Source organism: Larus michahellis, chromosome Z (assembly GCF_964199755.1).
Source record: "Larus michahellis chromosome Z, bLarMic1.1, whole genome shotgun sequence".
Taxonomy (NCBI): Eukaryota; Metazoa; Chordata; class Aves; order Charadriiformes; family Laridae; genus Larus; species Larus michahellis.
In genome coordinates this window covers 75,090,899-75,110,099 of record NC_133930.1, presented here as the reverse complement: position 1 = coordinate 75,110,099, position 19,201 = coordinate 75,090,899, and the positions used below count along the sequence as shown (strand labels likewise).

The window sequence follows — 19,201 nt, the reverse complement described above, 5'->3', positions numbered from 1 at the left end:
CTGTGTATAGATTCACCTGCCAGTGGTACAGTGGAAATCAGTGTGAGGTCTTGTTTTCCTCTACACAGTGACAGTGTGCAATGAAAAAATCATTAGCAGTGGAATTTACATAATACAGTTCAAACTGAGTAGTGTTTTGTTTTTGCACAGTTTACTTTCCTGCAGTAGACAGGGTCAAAATATTTTTTCCCTTGACTATGCTGGGAAAAAGGAAATCCTCTTACCCCTACCAAACAGAAAAATTGATAACCATTCTTACTGAAGGGCAATGACTTATCAGTATTCCCAAATACCTAATACTAAACAAATGCAGCTCTGCTTGATCCAGGGTCTTGGGCAAAGAGAAAGGTTTTCCACAGATAGAGGTCTTTAAAGACTAGTTTAACATTAAGCATTTTTGTATGTTCATTTTTTCATTAAAATCAGCTTCTTGATCTCACAATGGGCTCCATGCTTCATTAACCTCTTAGAAAAATCCTGAACAGCAAGAGAACACACCACCACACTGGCTAGTAGTTTCATTAATCAGAGATTTGACCTTAACCCTTCACACAAAATTTCTACCATCTTCACTGAAACACAGTAAGTGGCCTATTTTCAGGAAAAATAATCACCTACCAGCTTCCAAAAATTTCAATATATTTACAAATTCAATTTGAAATCTAAAGAGGAGTATGAATAGCTACAGAAAAGAGGGTAACAAGATCATAGTGAAAAATGACCATTATTAGAATTATTTCTGTTCCAGAAGAAATAAAGCAATTCTATCTCAGTGACATTTTTCTCTTTTGAACTCCTCATTATCACATAATTTTCTACTTCTCACAGTGAATTTCTGAAATTTCCTAGGACAAAGGCTCCTACAAAATAAAAAAAAAAAAGAGACTATCCCAGTAAGTTGTATTAACATTTATCATCTCTTTAAACATCAGTTTCCCAAAAAAATCCTTTAACAGATTTCTGATTGAGTAGTTGTCCACAACCGTTTAAGGCTAGGTCTGCCTTATTGCCAAGATATGCACTGGACAGCAGACTACCACAATTGCAACAGCCCTGTGGCCAGAGAGAAGCCATACCAGGACACCTCGTGTCCTCCAACACCAGCTTGACCCTGTAGATGCAGTCCTTGCACTGAAGAGACCAAGCAAACTCTGGACCATCAACCAGAGATGCCCACGCTCCCACACTCCACCTGAAGTTGGGTTTTGTCTTGCCTCCGAGGAGACGGGGGGACAAGGGAACAAGTCTGCCAGACCTGGCATAGGAGATACCCAACACAACATCCTAACTTTCATAAGCAAAGAACAAGAGCCCTGTGTCACTTTTCCCATGTGCTGTTCTTGCATATCTTTAGCACTATACGACACTTTATGATTTCCTGAGGTATGCTTTTAGGGAGCTGCTATAGCTGTGAACAACTTAGCATGTTTGGAACCTGCTCCTGTTAAAAATTCACTATGTTATTTACAAGAGCGCACATCCTAGAAATACATCACGGGGGAAGTGCAGCATGAAAAATGCCATGCTTACCTGTGAATATAAGTGCTGTTCACACGTGCAAAATACATGGTGAATTTGCCTACCTTATGAGGGATCTCTGCCTCTGAAAGCTACACATGCAGAAGCATCAGCACTATGTTTGATATTTAAAACCACTTGGGTTGTTGGTCCTACACTGCTCACAAGTCTTACTTTCAACTTAGTGTAAAGATTGTGCTTAAATGCACAGAAAGAAAAAGTTTACGCTGAAGTTTTTTCTTACCTGTAAAGACCTCTGCTGGCAGGGGAATCCAGATGAGCTTTCAATTGCTTAAGAAAATGTCTTTTCACCGTCCCCAGTCAACGAGGTGGTTGGATCTTCTTTTTTTGGGTCTTGTCCTTGCCAGCACCTTGAACAGATGCACCTTGTCAACTGCACAGATACATCTTGCAGCAATAGAAAAAGCATGTGCAGTCTAACGTAAAGAAAAAAAATAGTCAGTATTTACACATCAAGGTGACTATAGTTCCCTCCTAAGCCTTCCCCCCATAAATTGCTCCCTCATGTTTGGGAAGATTTATTTTTATTTTGCATATATGCTGATAGTAGTTCCAGAGAGCACTCGATTTCTTTCATAACTCAATTTGCAGAGTGAATTGATGATCATCTGACTGCATCAGTAATACCTGCAGTAGGGCACTGCTGTAATTTTAAGACAGAAAGAAATTAAAAATACAGACTTGTTTGAGTTGAGTGCTGCATTTCAGTTCACAAAGTAGGAAAGATCACAGCCTCAGTGAAAAATGTTTAGCTTGCAAACTCGTGTCAGTAGCCAAAAGGAGAGAAAAACATGCCAGTGTTCAAAGTCAAATGACACTCTCATCCGTTCCCCTCTTTTCTCCAGAGTCTGAAAACATCATACTGGGAATACTGATATACTAATATTAATAAATGTGAATTTATTTACACTCCTTCCATAAAGTATTTTATGCACAAAATACCAGGCTGAAGCTGGAAGTGACAATAAATGGGCAGCTAAAGCTGAGATACAAAAAAAAAACCAACCCACCCAAAACCTCCCCCAAACCAGCTTTGCTTCATTTCCTAAGAAAATCAGACTTTTAAGAGGGCTGATAGAGCTCAGCTGGTGAGCAGCTGTCTGGATTTAGGAAGAACAGTTCAGAATCTGTAAGGTTTGCCAAAATTCAAAGACATTTAGGGGAACCTAATGAGAAACAAAAACTCCACAGTTTTCAAAGTGAAGTGCCGTTCCCTGTGAACATGACACACCTGCTCATCTCTAGGCAAAGGAGCCTGAACAGACAGCAAGAATTAAACTAGGTAGATCCCAGATGATATTTCTATGGCAGCCTTGGAGTTACAGTGGAGAGATGACAGTACTAACATGCAGAAGAATATAACTATCCTCCCAAAGCTTTGTTGTGCGAGGAGGTTCATTTTGGTAAAGAACAAGGTATCAGCATTCTGATAGAAGGTTCACATTGGATGCTTCCAACAGACTCTATTTCATCTCCTCCACAGCCTGGCTGAGCTGCTTAAGAAACTGAAGTGCACCCCTTCTGGCTAAATCGGCTCCTATAACCAAGCCCAGAGCTGCTTGCTTCATCCCACTGTCACTTTGGTGACTTCCACTGCCTAGTACATGCTTTCCTGGAGAAACATGCAAGAAGTTCAAAGCAACTTTCTGAACCCAAAGTCTCAACTCTTAATTTTCCACCTGTCTTGGTGGCTAAGCGAAAGCAGATTATGATAGGAACGGGGTCTCTCCCAGAGCCTGACCCTGTGTTCTCCCAATGTGTGGACACTTGTAGAAGACTGCGTTGCCCAAACCCACACAAAATCCCAAATAAGCTTCCAGTCCAGAAACCTGCTGGTAACTGTTACCATGACTGCTTCTGGATTCTGACAAATAGCTTTGAATTTGCAAGTTTACCCAACTCTTCAAAGCTCCTTCTGCTGAAGGGATACTTGACACTGCGTAGACTCACCAGATTACCGGGTTGTCTTCTAAACAGGGTATTTGGAAAAAGCTAAAGATCAGCATTTGAGGAAGAATACTTTGTGACATCTGTCACAATACTGCCATATTACTGACGGACCTTTCACGCTTAGGAATCATCTAGGAAGAAAATGCTGTCAAATAGCAGCAAACATGGTCACATAATGCCTTGACAAGACTCCCTGAAATCATATACCACATATTCCCTGGATTAGACCTTGTAAGGCTTGTTTACAGTTTGAAATTTATAAAAGTAAAAAAATTAAGAACTAGAGAATGCTATGAGGTGATTTCAGCCTTAGTACCTTGAAGAAGAACAAAAATATTCCCACCTGGAATATTTTAGAAATTTGATCTTCATCAATGGAAGAAGTTCCTGATAGTTCTCAGAGACTAGAGGTGAAAGAAAGGCTTTGCAGCAGCACCTTCAGGAACTTTGCATAGTTGGAAAAGTATCAACCTTTTCCAAGAAAACTGAGTTCGCCTTTAAGTGCCTGGTATGGACCAATTCCTTCATTGTCCTACAGAAATCCTCATCTAGAGTTGCTGCTGAGGAAAAACGTCTGTGTGGAACAGAGAATAAAGTAAATTATTTTGATACATGTAATAATTACTTCAAACTCCATTTGCTTCCATTGGAAGCAAATTTGTTCAACTCTTCATTTTCCCAGGTAATAGCTACAGGCTTTTATTGTGAGCAAATGCTTAAAGCATGGGTCTCTTCAAAGATTTACCGTGATCAAGTGAAATCCTCAAGTAATATACAACATTTCAGTGGTGGCAGTTCAGTCAAACAAAGAGTAAATTCACTTCTAATTTTATTTTGTTAGAAGAAATAATACTCTATTATTTAATTCTATGATTAAAATTTCATTTTATTAGAAATTAAATTTTAAGTTTTTAGTTTACTTTTAATTAGTTTTTCTGCTCTCCATGCTTTGCATGGATTTCAAAGAAGCCCACTAGTAAATGACAGAATTGTTGAAATTTGGTGTCACAATGTGAAAGCTCCTTTTCAGGCTTTTGCTGCCTTTGCTTTTGGCTTTTTCACACCCTTTTTTTGCTTTGTTTCTGCTTTTCTGGAGAGGTAGCAGGAAATGAAATACCCATTTTCCCAGAGAAAGCAAGAACAAGCCAGAGGACTAAAGAGGGTAATCTTTGAAAGAAGAGAAGTTTTGATGAGCATCCAACATAATCTGAATTTTCAACAACTTTTTAAACTTTCCTTTTTGGTCCAGACTTGACCACTTCAGGGTTCCCTCCTCTCTTCCCTGAGTTGTTCCAAGGGATGGCCATATAAATTCCTAAAGCATCAGCTTCGGGGTTATGGCAAATATTGTTAAGCTATCTAGAACGTGGAAGACGCTGTTTCCAACCAGGAAAGTAAGCAGTAGCATCTAGAAATGAGTTCTCACTAGAAAGTTATTAATCAGCTGTGGATCAGTTTATGTAAGTCCTGTATAGGCAACCTAATGGAAGTAATTAGAAGACTAATTTTGCCTTTTCTGGTCTTCCCTGGTCTGTAAAACATGTAGCCTGTGTTCTTGTTCTCAAGCTTTCCCTCTGCTACTTGCACAAATCCCTTTGCATGGACTGGATGCACAAAGGCTGGGTTGGTTAATAACAGATCAGAGAGGTGGGCTGGGGTAACACACACATGTGGGGTGGCTGGGGAGTGTTAGCACAACAAACAGCAATCTGAGGAAGCCTAAACTCACTTTCCTAAATATTTTGCCTATATACAAGAAGCCTGCCATAAGTGGGTATCATTAACAGCAAGCATTACAGTTACTTTCAAAATTCAGATTTATAACATATCTGAGTTTGTGGCAATAAAAATGGATACTACAGCTGTTGGCAATAAATATGCAACTCAACACAACACTTCAAGAAAGAAGTAATTCAACCAGAAAGTCTTTGAAGGTATAACTTCTCAGAAAACATGAACTGTTGAACAGGGAAGATGGACAGCTTGAAGCGAAGGGTACAACAGAACTGTTTTGGATCCATAAGAATAGTGCCAATGTTAACCAAGGACAGAAAAAATAAAGTCTGCCACGACGCTTTTGCTTGTTGTATTTTTGTATGATGACACAAAGTATAGATAGTAGTAGAAAAAAAAAAAACAAAACATTTTCTTTGACTTATCTCCACCTTCCTTCTGACACAACAGGCTGCTACAGAATACCCTGCATTTCTAAAAGTTAATACCAAACTTCTCAGACAGACATCAAGAAGTGGTGGACTAACTTTCAGGGCTATTTAATTAAGAATATTGTCTTTCATAAGTGTTAGCAAATAGCCCTGTTGTATCAGCAGCTGGGTGACCTGCAGAAGCTTTTATCAGCAGAACATTCATGTAAACACTTGAAACTGAGAACAACCTTGCATTCAAAACAACAAAAATACATGTGCTATACTAGGGAAGGGTCCTACTACTTAAGTGAGAGTAATTTAGTAAGAGTTGCTTCAAATTAAAATTCAGCCCTTATGTTTTTGTAAACTATTCAGTGTTTATAACCAATACTGTCAGCAGTTGTAGCAACTTTCCTTGCAGTATTACAGGGTCACTAAAAGTGTCATGTTGACTTAAATTCACTTATGTACAGGAGTCACATGATATATTACATAAAATAAGAAATCAGATGGTTTATTAGCTTTCTGCAGTTATGCTTGGTTTTTAGAGTGGCCTTACGTATACAAAAAAAATAAAGTTTTCCTTGTCTCCATTTATGTCTCAGCAGAATGTTGGTCAAAACCAGAAAACAGTAGAGTACTTACAAGATAAGACAGTAATGCATCAGACTTGATAGCGTAAGTTAGGCAACCTCCTAACCCACTTTAGTCACTCATGTTGCTTTGAAGGTACCTCAAAGTTTACGTTGCTTCCTCAATTTTTTCCTCATAGTCGCTAGAAGTGCGGTCAGCAAGTCAAGCTTTTCAGATTAAAACTTCTCTTCACCCCAAGAGCAGGCTTCCCATGTTAACACAGTGTACCTGTTCCACCTCCTCCCACCAAAAGATCCAGCCTCTCCCCCAGCTTTGTTTTAAGTTGCTTGTCCCAGATGACCTCTGATGTGCTAGCTCATCTGCTGGCCCAAAGCATCACAGCAGTAGTTTTGTTGACAGATGCCTCTACTTTCTGTAGTCTAATGTAGTCTAATTAGGGAAATTTCAGTGTAAAAACAGATGCATCCTTCTTTGTTTTGAGATGCGTACATGAAAATGCTGAAATCCAAATGCCACAACTAGGCAGACAAAGCCCAGCATAAAAGAAGGTGCAAGCACAGTTGAATCAACAGTGCTGACAGGGATGAAATAGCACAATACCAGGCAAAAAAAATAATTCCATTTTGCCCGTGATGGAGCATATCTCAAATTGTGTTCATTTCTCAAACTGTCACAGTAGAAAAAGACCCAAACACCCGAGATACTCTCTGCTAGTCATAAAATAAAACTATAAACTAATAAATTATAAATTAAAGCTAATTAGTTGCTGCTTTTCAAGATTTAACTCAAGTCACCATTCCTACACATTGTCAGCTTCATGCACTGTGTTTGAAGTGACAATACAAAGGGAAATGGATTTTAACCATCAGTCAGTCCTGCTCAGCAGTACAGGTAAGAGCATCTCACATTTACTAGTCCTTGATGACCCCTGGGTGTCACGCAGTGAATACACACCACGTACAACCCCAGCAGACAGCCATCGCATCCGCTCTACAAAAATGCACCCTTTTCATTTGCACTGGGAAGACACACTCCTGCCAAAGGCAGGCTCTTCTATACACAGGTGGGAAGTTCAGCTGTTGTGGTTGATTTCACTGCATAAATCCTTCGCAGAAGAGGCTACACAAGCCTCAAGTATGTTTCTGCAGTAACGAACCCCTTCCACAAGTGCCCCAGTTAACACCCATGTTCCCCACTTACAGCTCACCCTCTGCCAGGGTCATACTTCCAGCTTGTCTTATCTTGCCACTCTTAGTACCACACATTAAAGACGTTCCCAGAACTCTTACTATTTAGGTACAAAAGGAACTAGTCGTCCTCCACCGTATTGCATGAAGCAGTTTCACATTTTCTTCCTTAGCTTTATCATAAAACTTTAATATAGTAAGAAGAGTACTACCTCTGCATAAGTTTGCATCAGGTTCCCTTACTTGTGAGCTCTCACTACCTAGGGGTGCTGAGCTACATAAAACGATACTTGTATTCTTCAGCACTGACCTTTCCTCTGGGCAACTGCACTTACGACTGATAATTTTTAGTGTTGCTCCTTGACTGCCTGCTTATCTGCATCTAACCCTCAAAATATAACCAGTTTTGATTTTAAACTGCAGGCAACTACATAAAGACTTTTTTCCTCCTTTCCATATAACAAAATAATTCAACCGTGGCTAGTTACACTGAACTCAAACTGGTCTAAGTTGAGAACTAAAACTATCCTTCCGTGAAAGAGTGCAAGCTGAACACACAGATGTCCCTGCTGGAATATAAACTCCAAATATAGCTCCTCACTTGCTGCCAAGCACTGTCTTGCATCCTTTCATTACTCCAGCCACCAAAGAACACAACCACATAAAAGGTCATCGGTACACACTATTTCTATAAGTAAATATAAAGAGTCAGTGTGCTTGCACTGGTTATGACTGGCATCTTGATGTAGTTATCTATGTGTCTTCTTCACAGACTTAGGACCCCATCATCCAAGTAAACTCAACTCTATCACACTGTAGTGATGGGAGATGCTCCACACCACAACACATGCTGCAAGGTTTTGTATCAAAAAAAATAATATCTCACAGTAAAGATATAAAAGAGAAGGGGAAAGAAAACAATTAGAAATAAAAGCTATGTTGCATAAGCTACTTTTGGAATTGTATTCTCACTGGTGGAAATTTACTCTCATTCAATTGAGTAAAGCAAACAAATTTAGGAGTATACGTACTTTAAAAGGGCAAGAGACAACTGACTAATTTTTAAAGAATTTCTTCAAGAGATGGTAAGTGAAAAGAACAGCAAACTAAGGTTAACTGAATATCTACTCAATTAATGGAGCCCAGAAATTAATGCAGTAATTAAACAGCAAATGGACATTCCAATAAAAAGTAAATCCTTCCCTCTCCTCTGTATTTATTCTAACACACTAGGGCATTAACTTAGCTACACTGAATAGCAGTCTGCTAGACAGACAGCATATTAAGTTTTTACTGAATGTGTTTAACAATCCTCATTTATTATATCAATTTAAGTATTGAGTGGTTCATATAAAACCAAAGTGAGAAGATTCAACACTAATTCTAACATAACAGAAATGGTACACAGCTCCACTGTCTTACCTCCTTCTTGGTAACTAAGACCCCAAGCTAAGTTAAAAGGAGCTCAAGAACTTTGTGGAAACCTTTCACTTGGATTGCTTACCATAATTGCTTTCACTTACAGATTACTTACAGAGGGAACAATACGGTAAAGGACCTCCTCATGACACTATTTTCCCTTCAACTTTGTTTATTGATGTACTGAACATGAAAAAGTACAAAGGATCCAAACACAAAAGAAAACATGTACAACCTCTTAAATACTCAACAGAATATATTTTCTATTCCAACAGATGTGAATTAAGTCATACTATACAACTTCAAATAAATACGAGCCTTATATTTTACTAAGTGCTCTGATAAACACTGTAAAGTGAAGCCCAATTTACATGCCTTCTCATCAATGCCGTTAGTTGCTACAGTAGTATAGGAAAGAAGCATGTAGCTACTGTTTTCCCCACATTGGAAAGTTTGTGATTTCTATAGTATATACAACTTTTAATGCAGAGGATTAGCTTTAACAATCTAAATGCACCTAAGAATGAGGAAGTGCTCAGGAAGCCAATTGATTTTTGAATAGCATTGAGTGGGTCAGCATGAAAACTCGCTTAGTCACTTTAGCACGCGCTTCACAGTATATGTACTGTACTATACTGAAAAATTTATAACTACAATTTAAAAGAATAAGAACCAAAAGCAACTGCAAAGATAGTGTACAACTATGTTATGCATAGAACATTGCTTTTTCTAAGGGGAAGCATATGAGCATCTCAGTTTATACAAAAAGCAGGACGTAACTACATAGTTGTCAGTGCATCCTGGTGAAGGCATCAAACCCTCAGCTTTTTTTTTTAAAAATTTAATTATAAGCTAGATGCTAATCAGAAAATATTCTGTATTCTTCTTCTTAAATTTCTTCAATACATGGTAAAGACTTTTTCTATTTCCCCAAATAGTGATTTAAGCATCATACAAAGTTAAATTTCAATAGCATACAGGTATTTATGGGTTTTGTATGAAAAATGTAAGGAAATTTGTTCAAAACCTATGGTTATACTCGTTTTTACCACAAACATATTTATAAACAAAAATGTAGCATCACCATAAACAGCTGAAGCTAGACTATCTACAGACAAAAATAGCAACAGATCTGATGCACTGTAAATTCAAGTCCTCAGGACAACAAAAATGAGTAAGCAGACCTCAAGTAACAATGTTAATGCCATTTACAAAGAAAAAACTCATACAAAAACATTCAAAATTTAACATCACTTGGCATGTAACTTAAAAAATTAACTGAAACCAAAATTAGCTGAAAGGTTCATAACTCAAGGTCTTATTTACATTACACAAAGCTCAGGTGTTAGCCTTGAACATAACTTTCAAAATACCTCCAAATACACCCAACTCAGGCCACTTCTGCTGATTTGCTACGGCGCAAACCATGCTCAATGTCTTTTCTTAAGACAAAACAATTCTTCAAACAATAGCAAGTACATCACTAAACACCATGAGCTCTATCTGAAGGGAATTCTTTAGGAAGAACAGATTTTTTTTTTCCCCCATCTCTCAGTATTTTAAGTTTCCTGCTTGCTCTTATATTCTTTTTTTTTTTAAATTTTCATTTGTTTCAAAAGCACAAATTAATGTGAGCCACCTAATAACCAGGATGATCAAAGACTCCACTGATGATTACAAAAATGAAACCAACAGTGCATCCCATTGACTCTACTTCTTAATACAAAGATCTCAAAAGTATTTCTACATCATAAATCTTTCTAAATTTTCCCCAACAACAGCAAATTTCCTGGTAAGTTTTAAAAGCTCACTAGGTGTCATATGAAGAGATTTCTCAAAGTATTCAAGTCAAAATATTTGTTCCAGGACCAGTAAAAAGTTTCTCCAAATTTTTTTTTTTTTTTATAAAAATAGATGCTTTTTTAAACCCACATCAAAGAGGCTCTTATCTCTTTGGCAAGGTACTGCTTTACGAAAAGTTCTCCAGTATTCTTACAATAAGCTTTTATAATGTGTTCCCATTCCCCGACCCAAATGATAATTATAAAATAAATACTGCTTATAACTTTATAAATTAAATGTAAACTTCAAATACTTTTCTTGAACAAAAAAACAGCAATGCAATTAAAATGTAAATTAAACACAAGGCAAATCAAGAAATAAGATAAAAACAACTTAAAGTATAACACAAAGCCTCAATATTTACTCATAGGTTAAAGGCAGTCATGTAAAAAGAAAAAAACTTCTTCCCTTAGCTGAAACATTTTAAAAGGTCCACCTTCTTCAAAGAAGGCAATAGAATATGCATTGTGACAGGTAAAAACCCTGTACCTCTTGTCAATATTCAAACACAAAAGATATTTAAGAAGTTTTAATTCAAATATTAGCAATAAAAAATCTCACATATTCTTAGGATGCTAAGTAGTCATTTTATCCCCATTTCCACACTGACATACAACAAAGGCATTTACTAATGCATAAAGCTTCTTGTAAATTGCCTTTGTTGTATAGTTTTCATGTATTAATGCACTGAGAATAAACTTGTTAGGCTTTGTGCGTTTTGTTTGTTTTGAAGGAGACCTGCAGTACTCTGTCCCCAAGGCGGTATCCATTCAGGCTGGCTATTGCCATAGCTGCCTCATCATAGTTTGTCATAGTCACAAACCCAAATCCCTTGCACTTGTTGGTGTTAAAGTCACGGATGACCTTCACATTGGTTACTGCTCCGAAGGGTCCAAACATTTGCCAGAGGATACTCTCATCAGCATCAGGGGCCAAATTGTACACAAAAATGCACCATCCAGTTCCTGCATGTCCAGGGATATTAATTCCAGCCAAACTGGTCATTCCATCAATGGTCATTGGGGGAAACCTACTAAAGAATGAGGGAAACAGAATCATAAAGTAGCCGTTCACAGAAAATCCCAGCAAAGAAATTTCAAAATAAAAGAGAAAATGACACAGGGCTTTTCACAGCATGAACATGTTGGCCAGACTGAAAACGTAACATCACAAATATTTTCTTCCCCAGCTGCACAAATACTATGTACAATACTATACACAAGTAGGGAGAACAGTGCTAGGTCTGTCTGAAACCTTATGAAGAACGACTGAGGGAGCTGGGGTTGTTTAGCCTGGAGAAGAGGAGGCTGAGGGGAGACCTTATCACCCTCTACAACTACCTGAAAGGAGGTTGTAGAGAGATGGGGGCTGACCTCTTCTCCCTGGTGACAAGTGATAGGACGAGGGGAAACGGGTTCAAGTTACGTCAGGGGAGGTTTAGATTAGATATTAGGAGACATTTTTTCACTGAAAGGGTTATTAAACATTGGAATAGGCTGCCCAGGGAGGTGGTGGATTCACCATCTCTGGAGGTGTTTAAAAAAAGGGTAGCTGGGGCACTGAGGGACATGGTTTAGAAGTGGCTCTTGTCAGGGTAGGCTAAAGGTTGGACTCGATGATCTTAAAGGTCCCTTCCAACCTCAGCGATTCTATGATTCTATGAAATGAAGTAACATAGAAAAACAGAATAAAAGCATGCTATAAAACCAGTGAGGATCAGTAAATCATTTGAAACAGAATTCCATGGAACTGCTACAGAAGGTTTGTCTCTTTCATGCACAGTGTATCAAAATGAACAATTTCAGCTTGTCTCAACATGCAAAAATCCAATATAAGTCTTACTGAAAAAGAATACGCAAAATACTTAAAAATAATTTGGTTATCATGAACCTCATAGTCCTTTATTACCTCTTTACTCCATAAGCCATGTTGAGCAGATTGTCCAACCTGCAAAACATTTAGCAAAGTGTTCAGTCTTCAGACTTTTACACCCTTTAATCTTAAGGAAACTTGGTATATTACTGCCACATCCCTTGCACTGTACAGAATCTCATGCAAAGTTAAAGTATCACCACTAAAAGAGCTGTGGCACCTTATTACACCTGATACAGTTAGTGAATACAAAACAGATGTTCTTCTGTAGTATCCACAACCATTAATAGTTCAGTTCAGAAAGTGCACCATTCCACAAGTTTAGCCTAAGTCAAATACTGTTAGCATAAATTTATAGTCAGTGACCACCTCAGTGAAATTTTCAAGATTACTAACTTGTTTTAGATGAAGAATTTACTGAGGCTTCTGACAGTTTTCTGACATGAATACCCAGATAGACACAGGGTTTTGGAGGAGTAACAAAGGTCAGAACACGAACTCCAAAAAAGATTTTTCAATTTCCTACTCTTTTCCATAATAAAGCAGATTTAGAATATACACACACACACACATTAGACTGCAAGCTTTCTCCATGTATTTCTTCCTTCACCTTCCCCCAAGCTGCTAGTCTGGAGTTTGCAAACACCATTCTAAACCCTTTGGAATTACCTTGACAATACTCAGAACATTACAGCACCTACCAGCCCTATTAATCTTACTCTTCAACTCCCTTAAAGTGTTTCTGTAAGATAATTTCTGCCCTAAAGAAGCTCTGGTTTCTTCCTGGCAAATCTCAGACATGTGAAGAGAAAGAAAGTCTTGTTAAAGGACTCCACAAAACACGTGCCTACGTAGAAGAGGTACACTTGATTTAGTTTTTGGTTTACAGCTACCTTACAGATCTGTGCATTATTGCGATTTCTCTCCAGTACTGAGCTATAGGGTTTAAGAACCATTACTGGTATACAGAATACAAATTCAAGTGCTGTAGTAGTGTTAATACACCTGTGCACAAAAAAGCTTCGAGAAAATATATTTGGTCTTGATTGCAGCTAAGTGAAGACCAAACTGCAGAGCATTATGATTCTGCAGTGAGCAGGGTTTGTGGGATGCACTGACAAGAAAGTGAGCCACTGAACCCCTAAAAGAAAAGAGTAAATTAAAAACGCCTGACTACTTCAGTAGACTTAGTATGGACGACAGAGGTCTATTGTCATTAACATTTAGGGATAGAGAGGAAGGTGAATAGTTCCAGAAACACCACCACTTCCAAGTCCTTGCTGTCCAGCAGTTGTCTGAGGACTTCATACAGTGACAGTATCACCCTAACAGTTTTCGTCAGTTACCTGGATGACTTAAAAATATTCTGGAAAAATTCTCAGGGCCATTCACTGGACAATTTTCAAAGATGCTTTAAGTTACACATGCTACAGGAACTGAGAAACAGTTATATATAGCTGCTTTTGAAAGTTCAGGTCAATATTTTTCTTAATAAGAAAAAAGGAGCATTGTAGTGATCCTGTTGTCCTTCACTACTAAAATTTATGCTGACTCTCTTTTCAGCCTTTAACCAAGACAGGGAAAATGCATCAGGTAGTCCTGAAATGTCAACAGCTAAGATTTCTTGCACGTAAGAGACATGAAAGATCCGATGTATTGGTGCAATCTGAACTACGTAGTCAGCAACAGAGCTGGAATGCTGCAACAGCAACGAAGCAGAGACCTAAGAAACGAAAAAAGACACACTTCCCTTTAGAGTTATAAAAATTTAAAATTCAGCAGGGCTGTCTCTTTTAAAGAAACAGAAGCCTGAAGGCTTTCCCCCAAAAATTATAAAAAAATATAATTTAATTTTGTCTGCAACCCCAGTTTACTTTTGACTAGTCAGTTCAACCTTGTTCTTCCTTCCACACCAATAGAAGTGAGAAAGATTTTACTCCCCCTCCTACTCACTACAGACCTAACTCAGCGCTTTTTGTTACCATCATAGTTTTAACTGCAGCAAATCACAGTATCTCTTATGGTTGTTTCAGGCATCACTTCACACTTAATATTCTCAGAAAAATAACAGCTTTCCAGTGAAATTTAAATGAGCTTTCACAAAAATATACTTCCTTTTTAAACAAAAATAAATCACAGACAAATAAAATTTTTAAGGTTCAAAGCCTAATGCTGGAGGACAGGGGTAGTCTATTTAAATTGCTTTACTACAAAGAACTTCAGGTCCTATCCAGAGAAAAAAAACTCCAAAAGTTCAAGATTTTTTTACAAATCATGACAGATCTACCTGGAGTATCAGTTAAATACAGATAGTATCCCAGCCAGTATCAGAGTAATACCAAACACAGCTGAGTATCTGGGATCAAGTGCACTCAGAAGAACTCAAGGAGTCAGCAGGCCAGACTTGCCAGAGTACATTGAATGCTGTTAACACACAGGCTGTACAACAGCTCCCTCGTGATCATATCTCATATAATGCACTTGGGTCCATCCTGTAACTTCTGCCCCTATGCTCTGCCTATGGTCAATTGGCAAGCCTACTTTTATTCAATATTCAGCATGCTGTTTAAATTAACCCTTTTATTCCCAAAGAAATGGTAAAAAAATCCACCAAACAACAAATAAAATTGGTTATCCCTTAGGGCAGAAAACCTACTGAAGTGCTGACGTTTGCACCTGTGAGACACCTGGAGCACATAAGGCTGAAAAGCTGAAGAAAAGAAGAATTCAGAGGTTCTGCCAGACGCTCAGTCCATGAACTCTGAATGTTTAGCCTAAAAGTAGGGTGGCCAATGCAGAGCTTTTGAAGTTTGATATATTCTCTTTGAAGCAAACTGTCAGCTGATTTTATTTCTTGAAAAATAAAATAGAAACTGTTTATTACTGTTTAGCACATTCCAGTCACATAGCGCAGGGCAGAGGGTGGGAAGAAACGATCAAAATCACTGAAAAAAATCTGAGGTACTCACGAATGTAGATAATACAATATTTGTTTCACTTTGTTCTCACCATCTGTCCTTTTCAATACACTAAATATCACAGGGAACTGTATGGCTGTAGTTTCAACATGATGGGAACATACTTTCTGCATGTGTTTTTTGTGGATGTATCTGAATAATCTTCATTACAGAAGTTTGTAATGAGCAAAGACAAAGCATGGTATGCAGGATTCAGACAACTGACTAGGAAAAAAAAACTGAAAGCCAGAATGGGGAGGAAAGACAGGGGGTGTGGAAAAAGAGGCTGGCTGTGGCATGCCATATGGCTAAGAAGAAAATGGAATCGTCTAGGTCAATGTTAACTGGATCAACTTGCACATTAATCAACAATAATCTACGAATTAAAAATAACCTTTTAAAAGGGATTTTTTTTTTTAAGTGACTGTGTAGAAGAAAAAGATGTCATCTCGGTTTAACTCTAACTAGGTTTATTAGATACTGAATGGGAAGGGAAAGAGTGGAGGGAAATTAACAGGTCTATGGGAATACATGGTTTCCAGCACAGTTGCACACAAGTATGTATCTGACTTACCGAAAACGTTGAGCCTGCTGAGCTAGAGGTGCCGGATACCTTCTGTTTGGAGAATGGTACAGCTGGGAAAGGATGGCCTGATTGGTTTTTTGGCTTGGATTGTTAGCAAACTTTACAGTGATGGGCTCAGTGGCACTTGGAGGTTTTTGGCCATTCAAGCCCTTGATAGCTTCTTCTGCTTCAATTCGCTTGTCAAACCGGATAAACCCCACGCCCCTTGATACCCCTGCACAGGGTGAAGAAAGTATATAATAAATAATTCAGAGACTCTGGCATATTAATGTTAACATTTGATTTTCATAACCAATTGCTATGTTAATGGCCAACTGCTGTGAACACATCATTTTGAGCTTATTAGAACTGAATTCAGAGGCTTTTATACTGTAATTTTTTTTTTAATTATTATTTTTATGTTAACTGACATAAGATACATTCCATAGAAAGCTTGGAAGGCTGAGGGAAAACACAGTGGAGACAATTACAGTGAGCCAAAGGGTAATTCTGAAACAAAGCCATTTGTGGTTAGGGTGGAAGTGAACCAGGAACCAGCTGCATTGTAACCTCTGTTCAGTTCTTGCTACTCTGAAGTATCTAAATTCACAGAAATTCTGTAAATAATTTAGTCATCTGCTCCCCAGCAGCAAGAAATGGCTTATGCCCTCCTGCAGCACTCCTTGCAGTCCCCTTTGGAGCAAATATGCTGGGAGGTCAAAGAATGGAGTGCAAGTTCTAGATTGCAGTAATGGGAATTACGGGCCTGTTTTAACAGTCCATATTTACCGCTAAGCAAGAGATTCAGTTTCAGCATACCACCACATTTTTGTCGGTATTATTTTTCAAAGGAAACTTTTCTTGGGCCATAGATTCTTCCTTGGTATAGAAAAATCAAAGATAACATGCAAGGGGATCAGTAAGTGTTTGTGGAAGGTCTTCGGAACATCACACCTCAAAATTTATACTGTGGCTTAAATATAAACACACTGAGGTGTCAATACTTGAACCAATTAACACTAAGCTACTACAGCCAACACTAGTTAGTTGCATGCTTTGCTATAATATTCCTAAATCCATTTAGAGGCCTCTTGTATTTTGGTTCATGAATAAACAGACAAGTTAGATGCTTGCCCTCCCTTGAGAAAGACATTAGCAACAAGAAAGGTATTCTGTTCATAAACGATGACAATTTAAACCATCAGAGTGACAATGAGCAGGCATAAGAAATTTTTAAAGAGGCGAGTGTCACAGCTTCAACTTTGAATTTTTTATCTGTCAGTTAGTGTCACAACCTTATTATTCATACCATTTTGAGTCTACCTCTTCCAAATTACTAAGAAGGAGGAGGGAAAAAAGCTTAAACCTGAACAGTCTATGCCAGGGAGTACTTAGAATTGCAGTAAACATTTAAAAGTTTAATTACATTTACTTATTTGGCCCATTTGTCAAATCCCACCATTTCTATGCATGAACATAAAGGACCATACTGAAAGCAGCTACTTATTGCACAGAAACAGGAAATTTGACCTGCAAGTTTGCTGCTTCTACAAGTGACTATTTGGCCTTTAGCTTTCCTTTCCCTGTCTCTCTACACTCTCACTAACTTACACTACTGAAACGTTTAAATATTTAGATTTCTGTTAACATAGTGGAATTGCAAAATAGTACATAGGAGGTCCTCTACAGGTCAGCCAAGTGTCCAACACTGGCATGCACAACCCTTTCAAAGTAAGACCATTTGAAAACTTTTATGACATCCTACAGCTGAAAGCTTTTTGTCACCCACAATGACATATACCTTTGAAAAGGTACGTCTATGAAAAAATCCAAACTAGCTTCTTATTCAGGGAATAATTACGTGAGTAAATGAATTCTTCTGCCTCACACCCCTAGCTTTTTGGAAAGATCAGAATTTTTAGAGCCATGCTCCTTTGCATTTTGCTTTGCACACTCAATACTTCTGTCATGTACTTGGCATTTCACTTGATTGCTTATTTTTGGAACAGGCCTGCTGGAAGCAGGTGAGGCAAATTATAAAGCTGCCAAATTATAAGAGCAGTAAATTACAAAGATCACCCATTTGAGCCAGCAAAAATACATGCACTACTGCCCAAGTCCGAAGAGTTATCACAGAGCGTCACCTGACACTCACTCACCAGTTAGGACACATACTGTAATCACGCAACTAACCTGTTAGAGCTTAGCTCTTTAGGGCACTGCTAAGCACAGAACTTATCTGCTCCTGAGGAACTCAAAGTTCATGTTCTTCAGTGTGCCCAAAGTTAATGAGGCAACCTTGAAAACAGTCTTACCAGCAGTTACCAGCCTGGGTCTTTTGTAATGCTAGCCTCAGAGAACCAGCTGTGCATTTCTGCATAAAATTTTATTTTTATAAAAAAAGTGTTTAATAGTATTTCATAAGGCACACGGGGACTATTTTCAGGCAGCAGCTTGGAAAGGAAGATTATAGCAGCTGTAAATTTATTACAAGCCATGAAACAGGCTTCAAACCTGCACCTTCAGGGTAGAAATGACTCAAGCTGGCTCAGTACACTCCACAATCTATTTTTGTCCATGCATATTTATGAACAATTCCAGCAGAAAATTGCATTTTCTGGCCTACATACACCTTTCACAGATTCTAGAGACAAGACTATTGTACTGAAAGGTGAAATATTTCTTAAACCGCCAGACCAAAAATGAGAGGAAGTGCAAAACTGCTTACTTACCAGTGACTTGGTCAACCAAAATTCGAGAAGTAATAATGCGTCCGTATTGGGAAAAGAGCTGTTCCAGTTCTTTCTGGGTCATTGTTTTTGGAAGTCCACTAACATACAAATTTGCATCTCTAATAGAAGCTGAACTTGGTCGCGCATAGGAAACCTTAGGAAAAAGTGAAAAAACTAGGAATCAAACACTTTAAACCAGCTGAAATAGGACAGTGTAATTTTTTTCTGCGACAGTGAAATGTTTTAAGGGCCAGAAAAGTTACCTTGCAAAGACAGTTAAGTATTTTTTTTTATGTTGGCTTCTGTAAAAACACTGAAGGAATGCAACACAGAACACACAACACAGGCTGGCTACATGAACTCTTGTATAATTTAAGGAGTACTTGCAAATAAAGGA

The 19,201-nt window shown here is 38.1% G+C and overlaps 1 protein-coding gene across 21 annotated transcripts in view; it reads right to left on the bottom strand.

Annotated features, from left to right (window-relative positions):
* Nucleotides 1-9,000: 9,000 nt before the first annotated feature.
* Nucleotides 9,001-19,201, bottom strand: part of ELAVL2 (ELAV like RNA binding protein 2) — a 106,251-nt gene continuing 96,050 nt past the window's right edge. For 19 of the 21 annotated variants that reach the window (XM_074570257.1, XM_074570254.1, XM_074570260.1 and 16 more), the window contains 4 exons: nt 18,805-18,958; nt 16,082-16,307; nt 12,587-12,625; nt 9,001-11,711 (listed from right to left, as the gene is read on the bottom strand). In XM_074570257.1, coding sequence (XP_074426358.1) covers nt 11,381-11,711; nt 12,587-12,625; nt 16,082-16,307; nt 18,805-18,958 — 750 coding nt within the window. In that variant the 3' untranslated portion in view covers nt 9,001-11,380. The remainder of the gene's footprint in view (nt 11,712-12,586; nt 12,626-16,081; nt 16,308-18,804; nt 18,959-19,201) is intronic. The other 2 variants (XM_074570268.1, XM_074570266.1) reach the window with 1 other exon arrangement.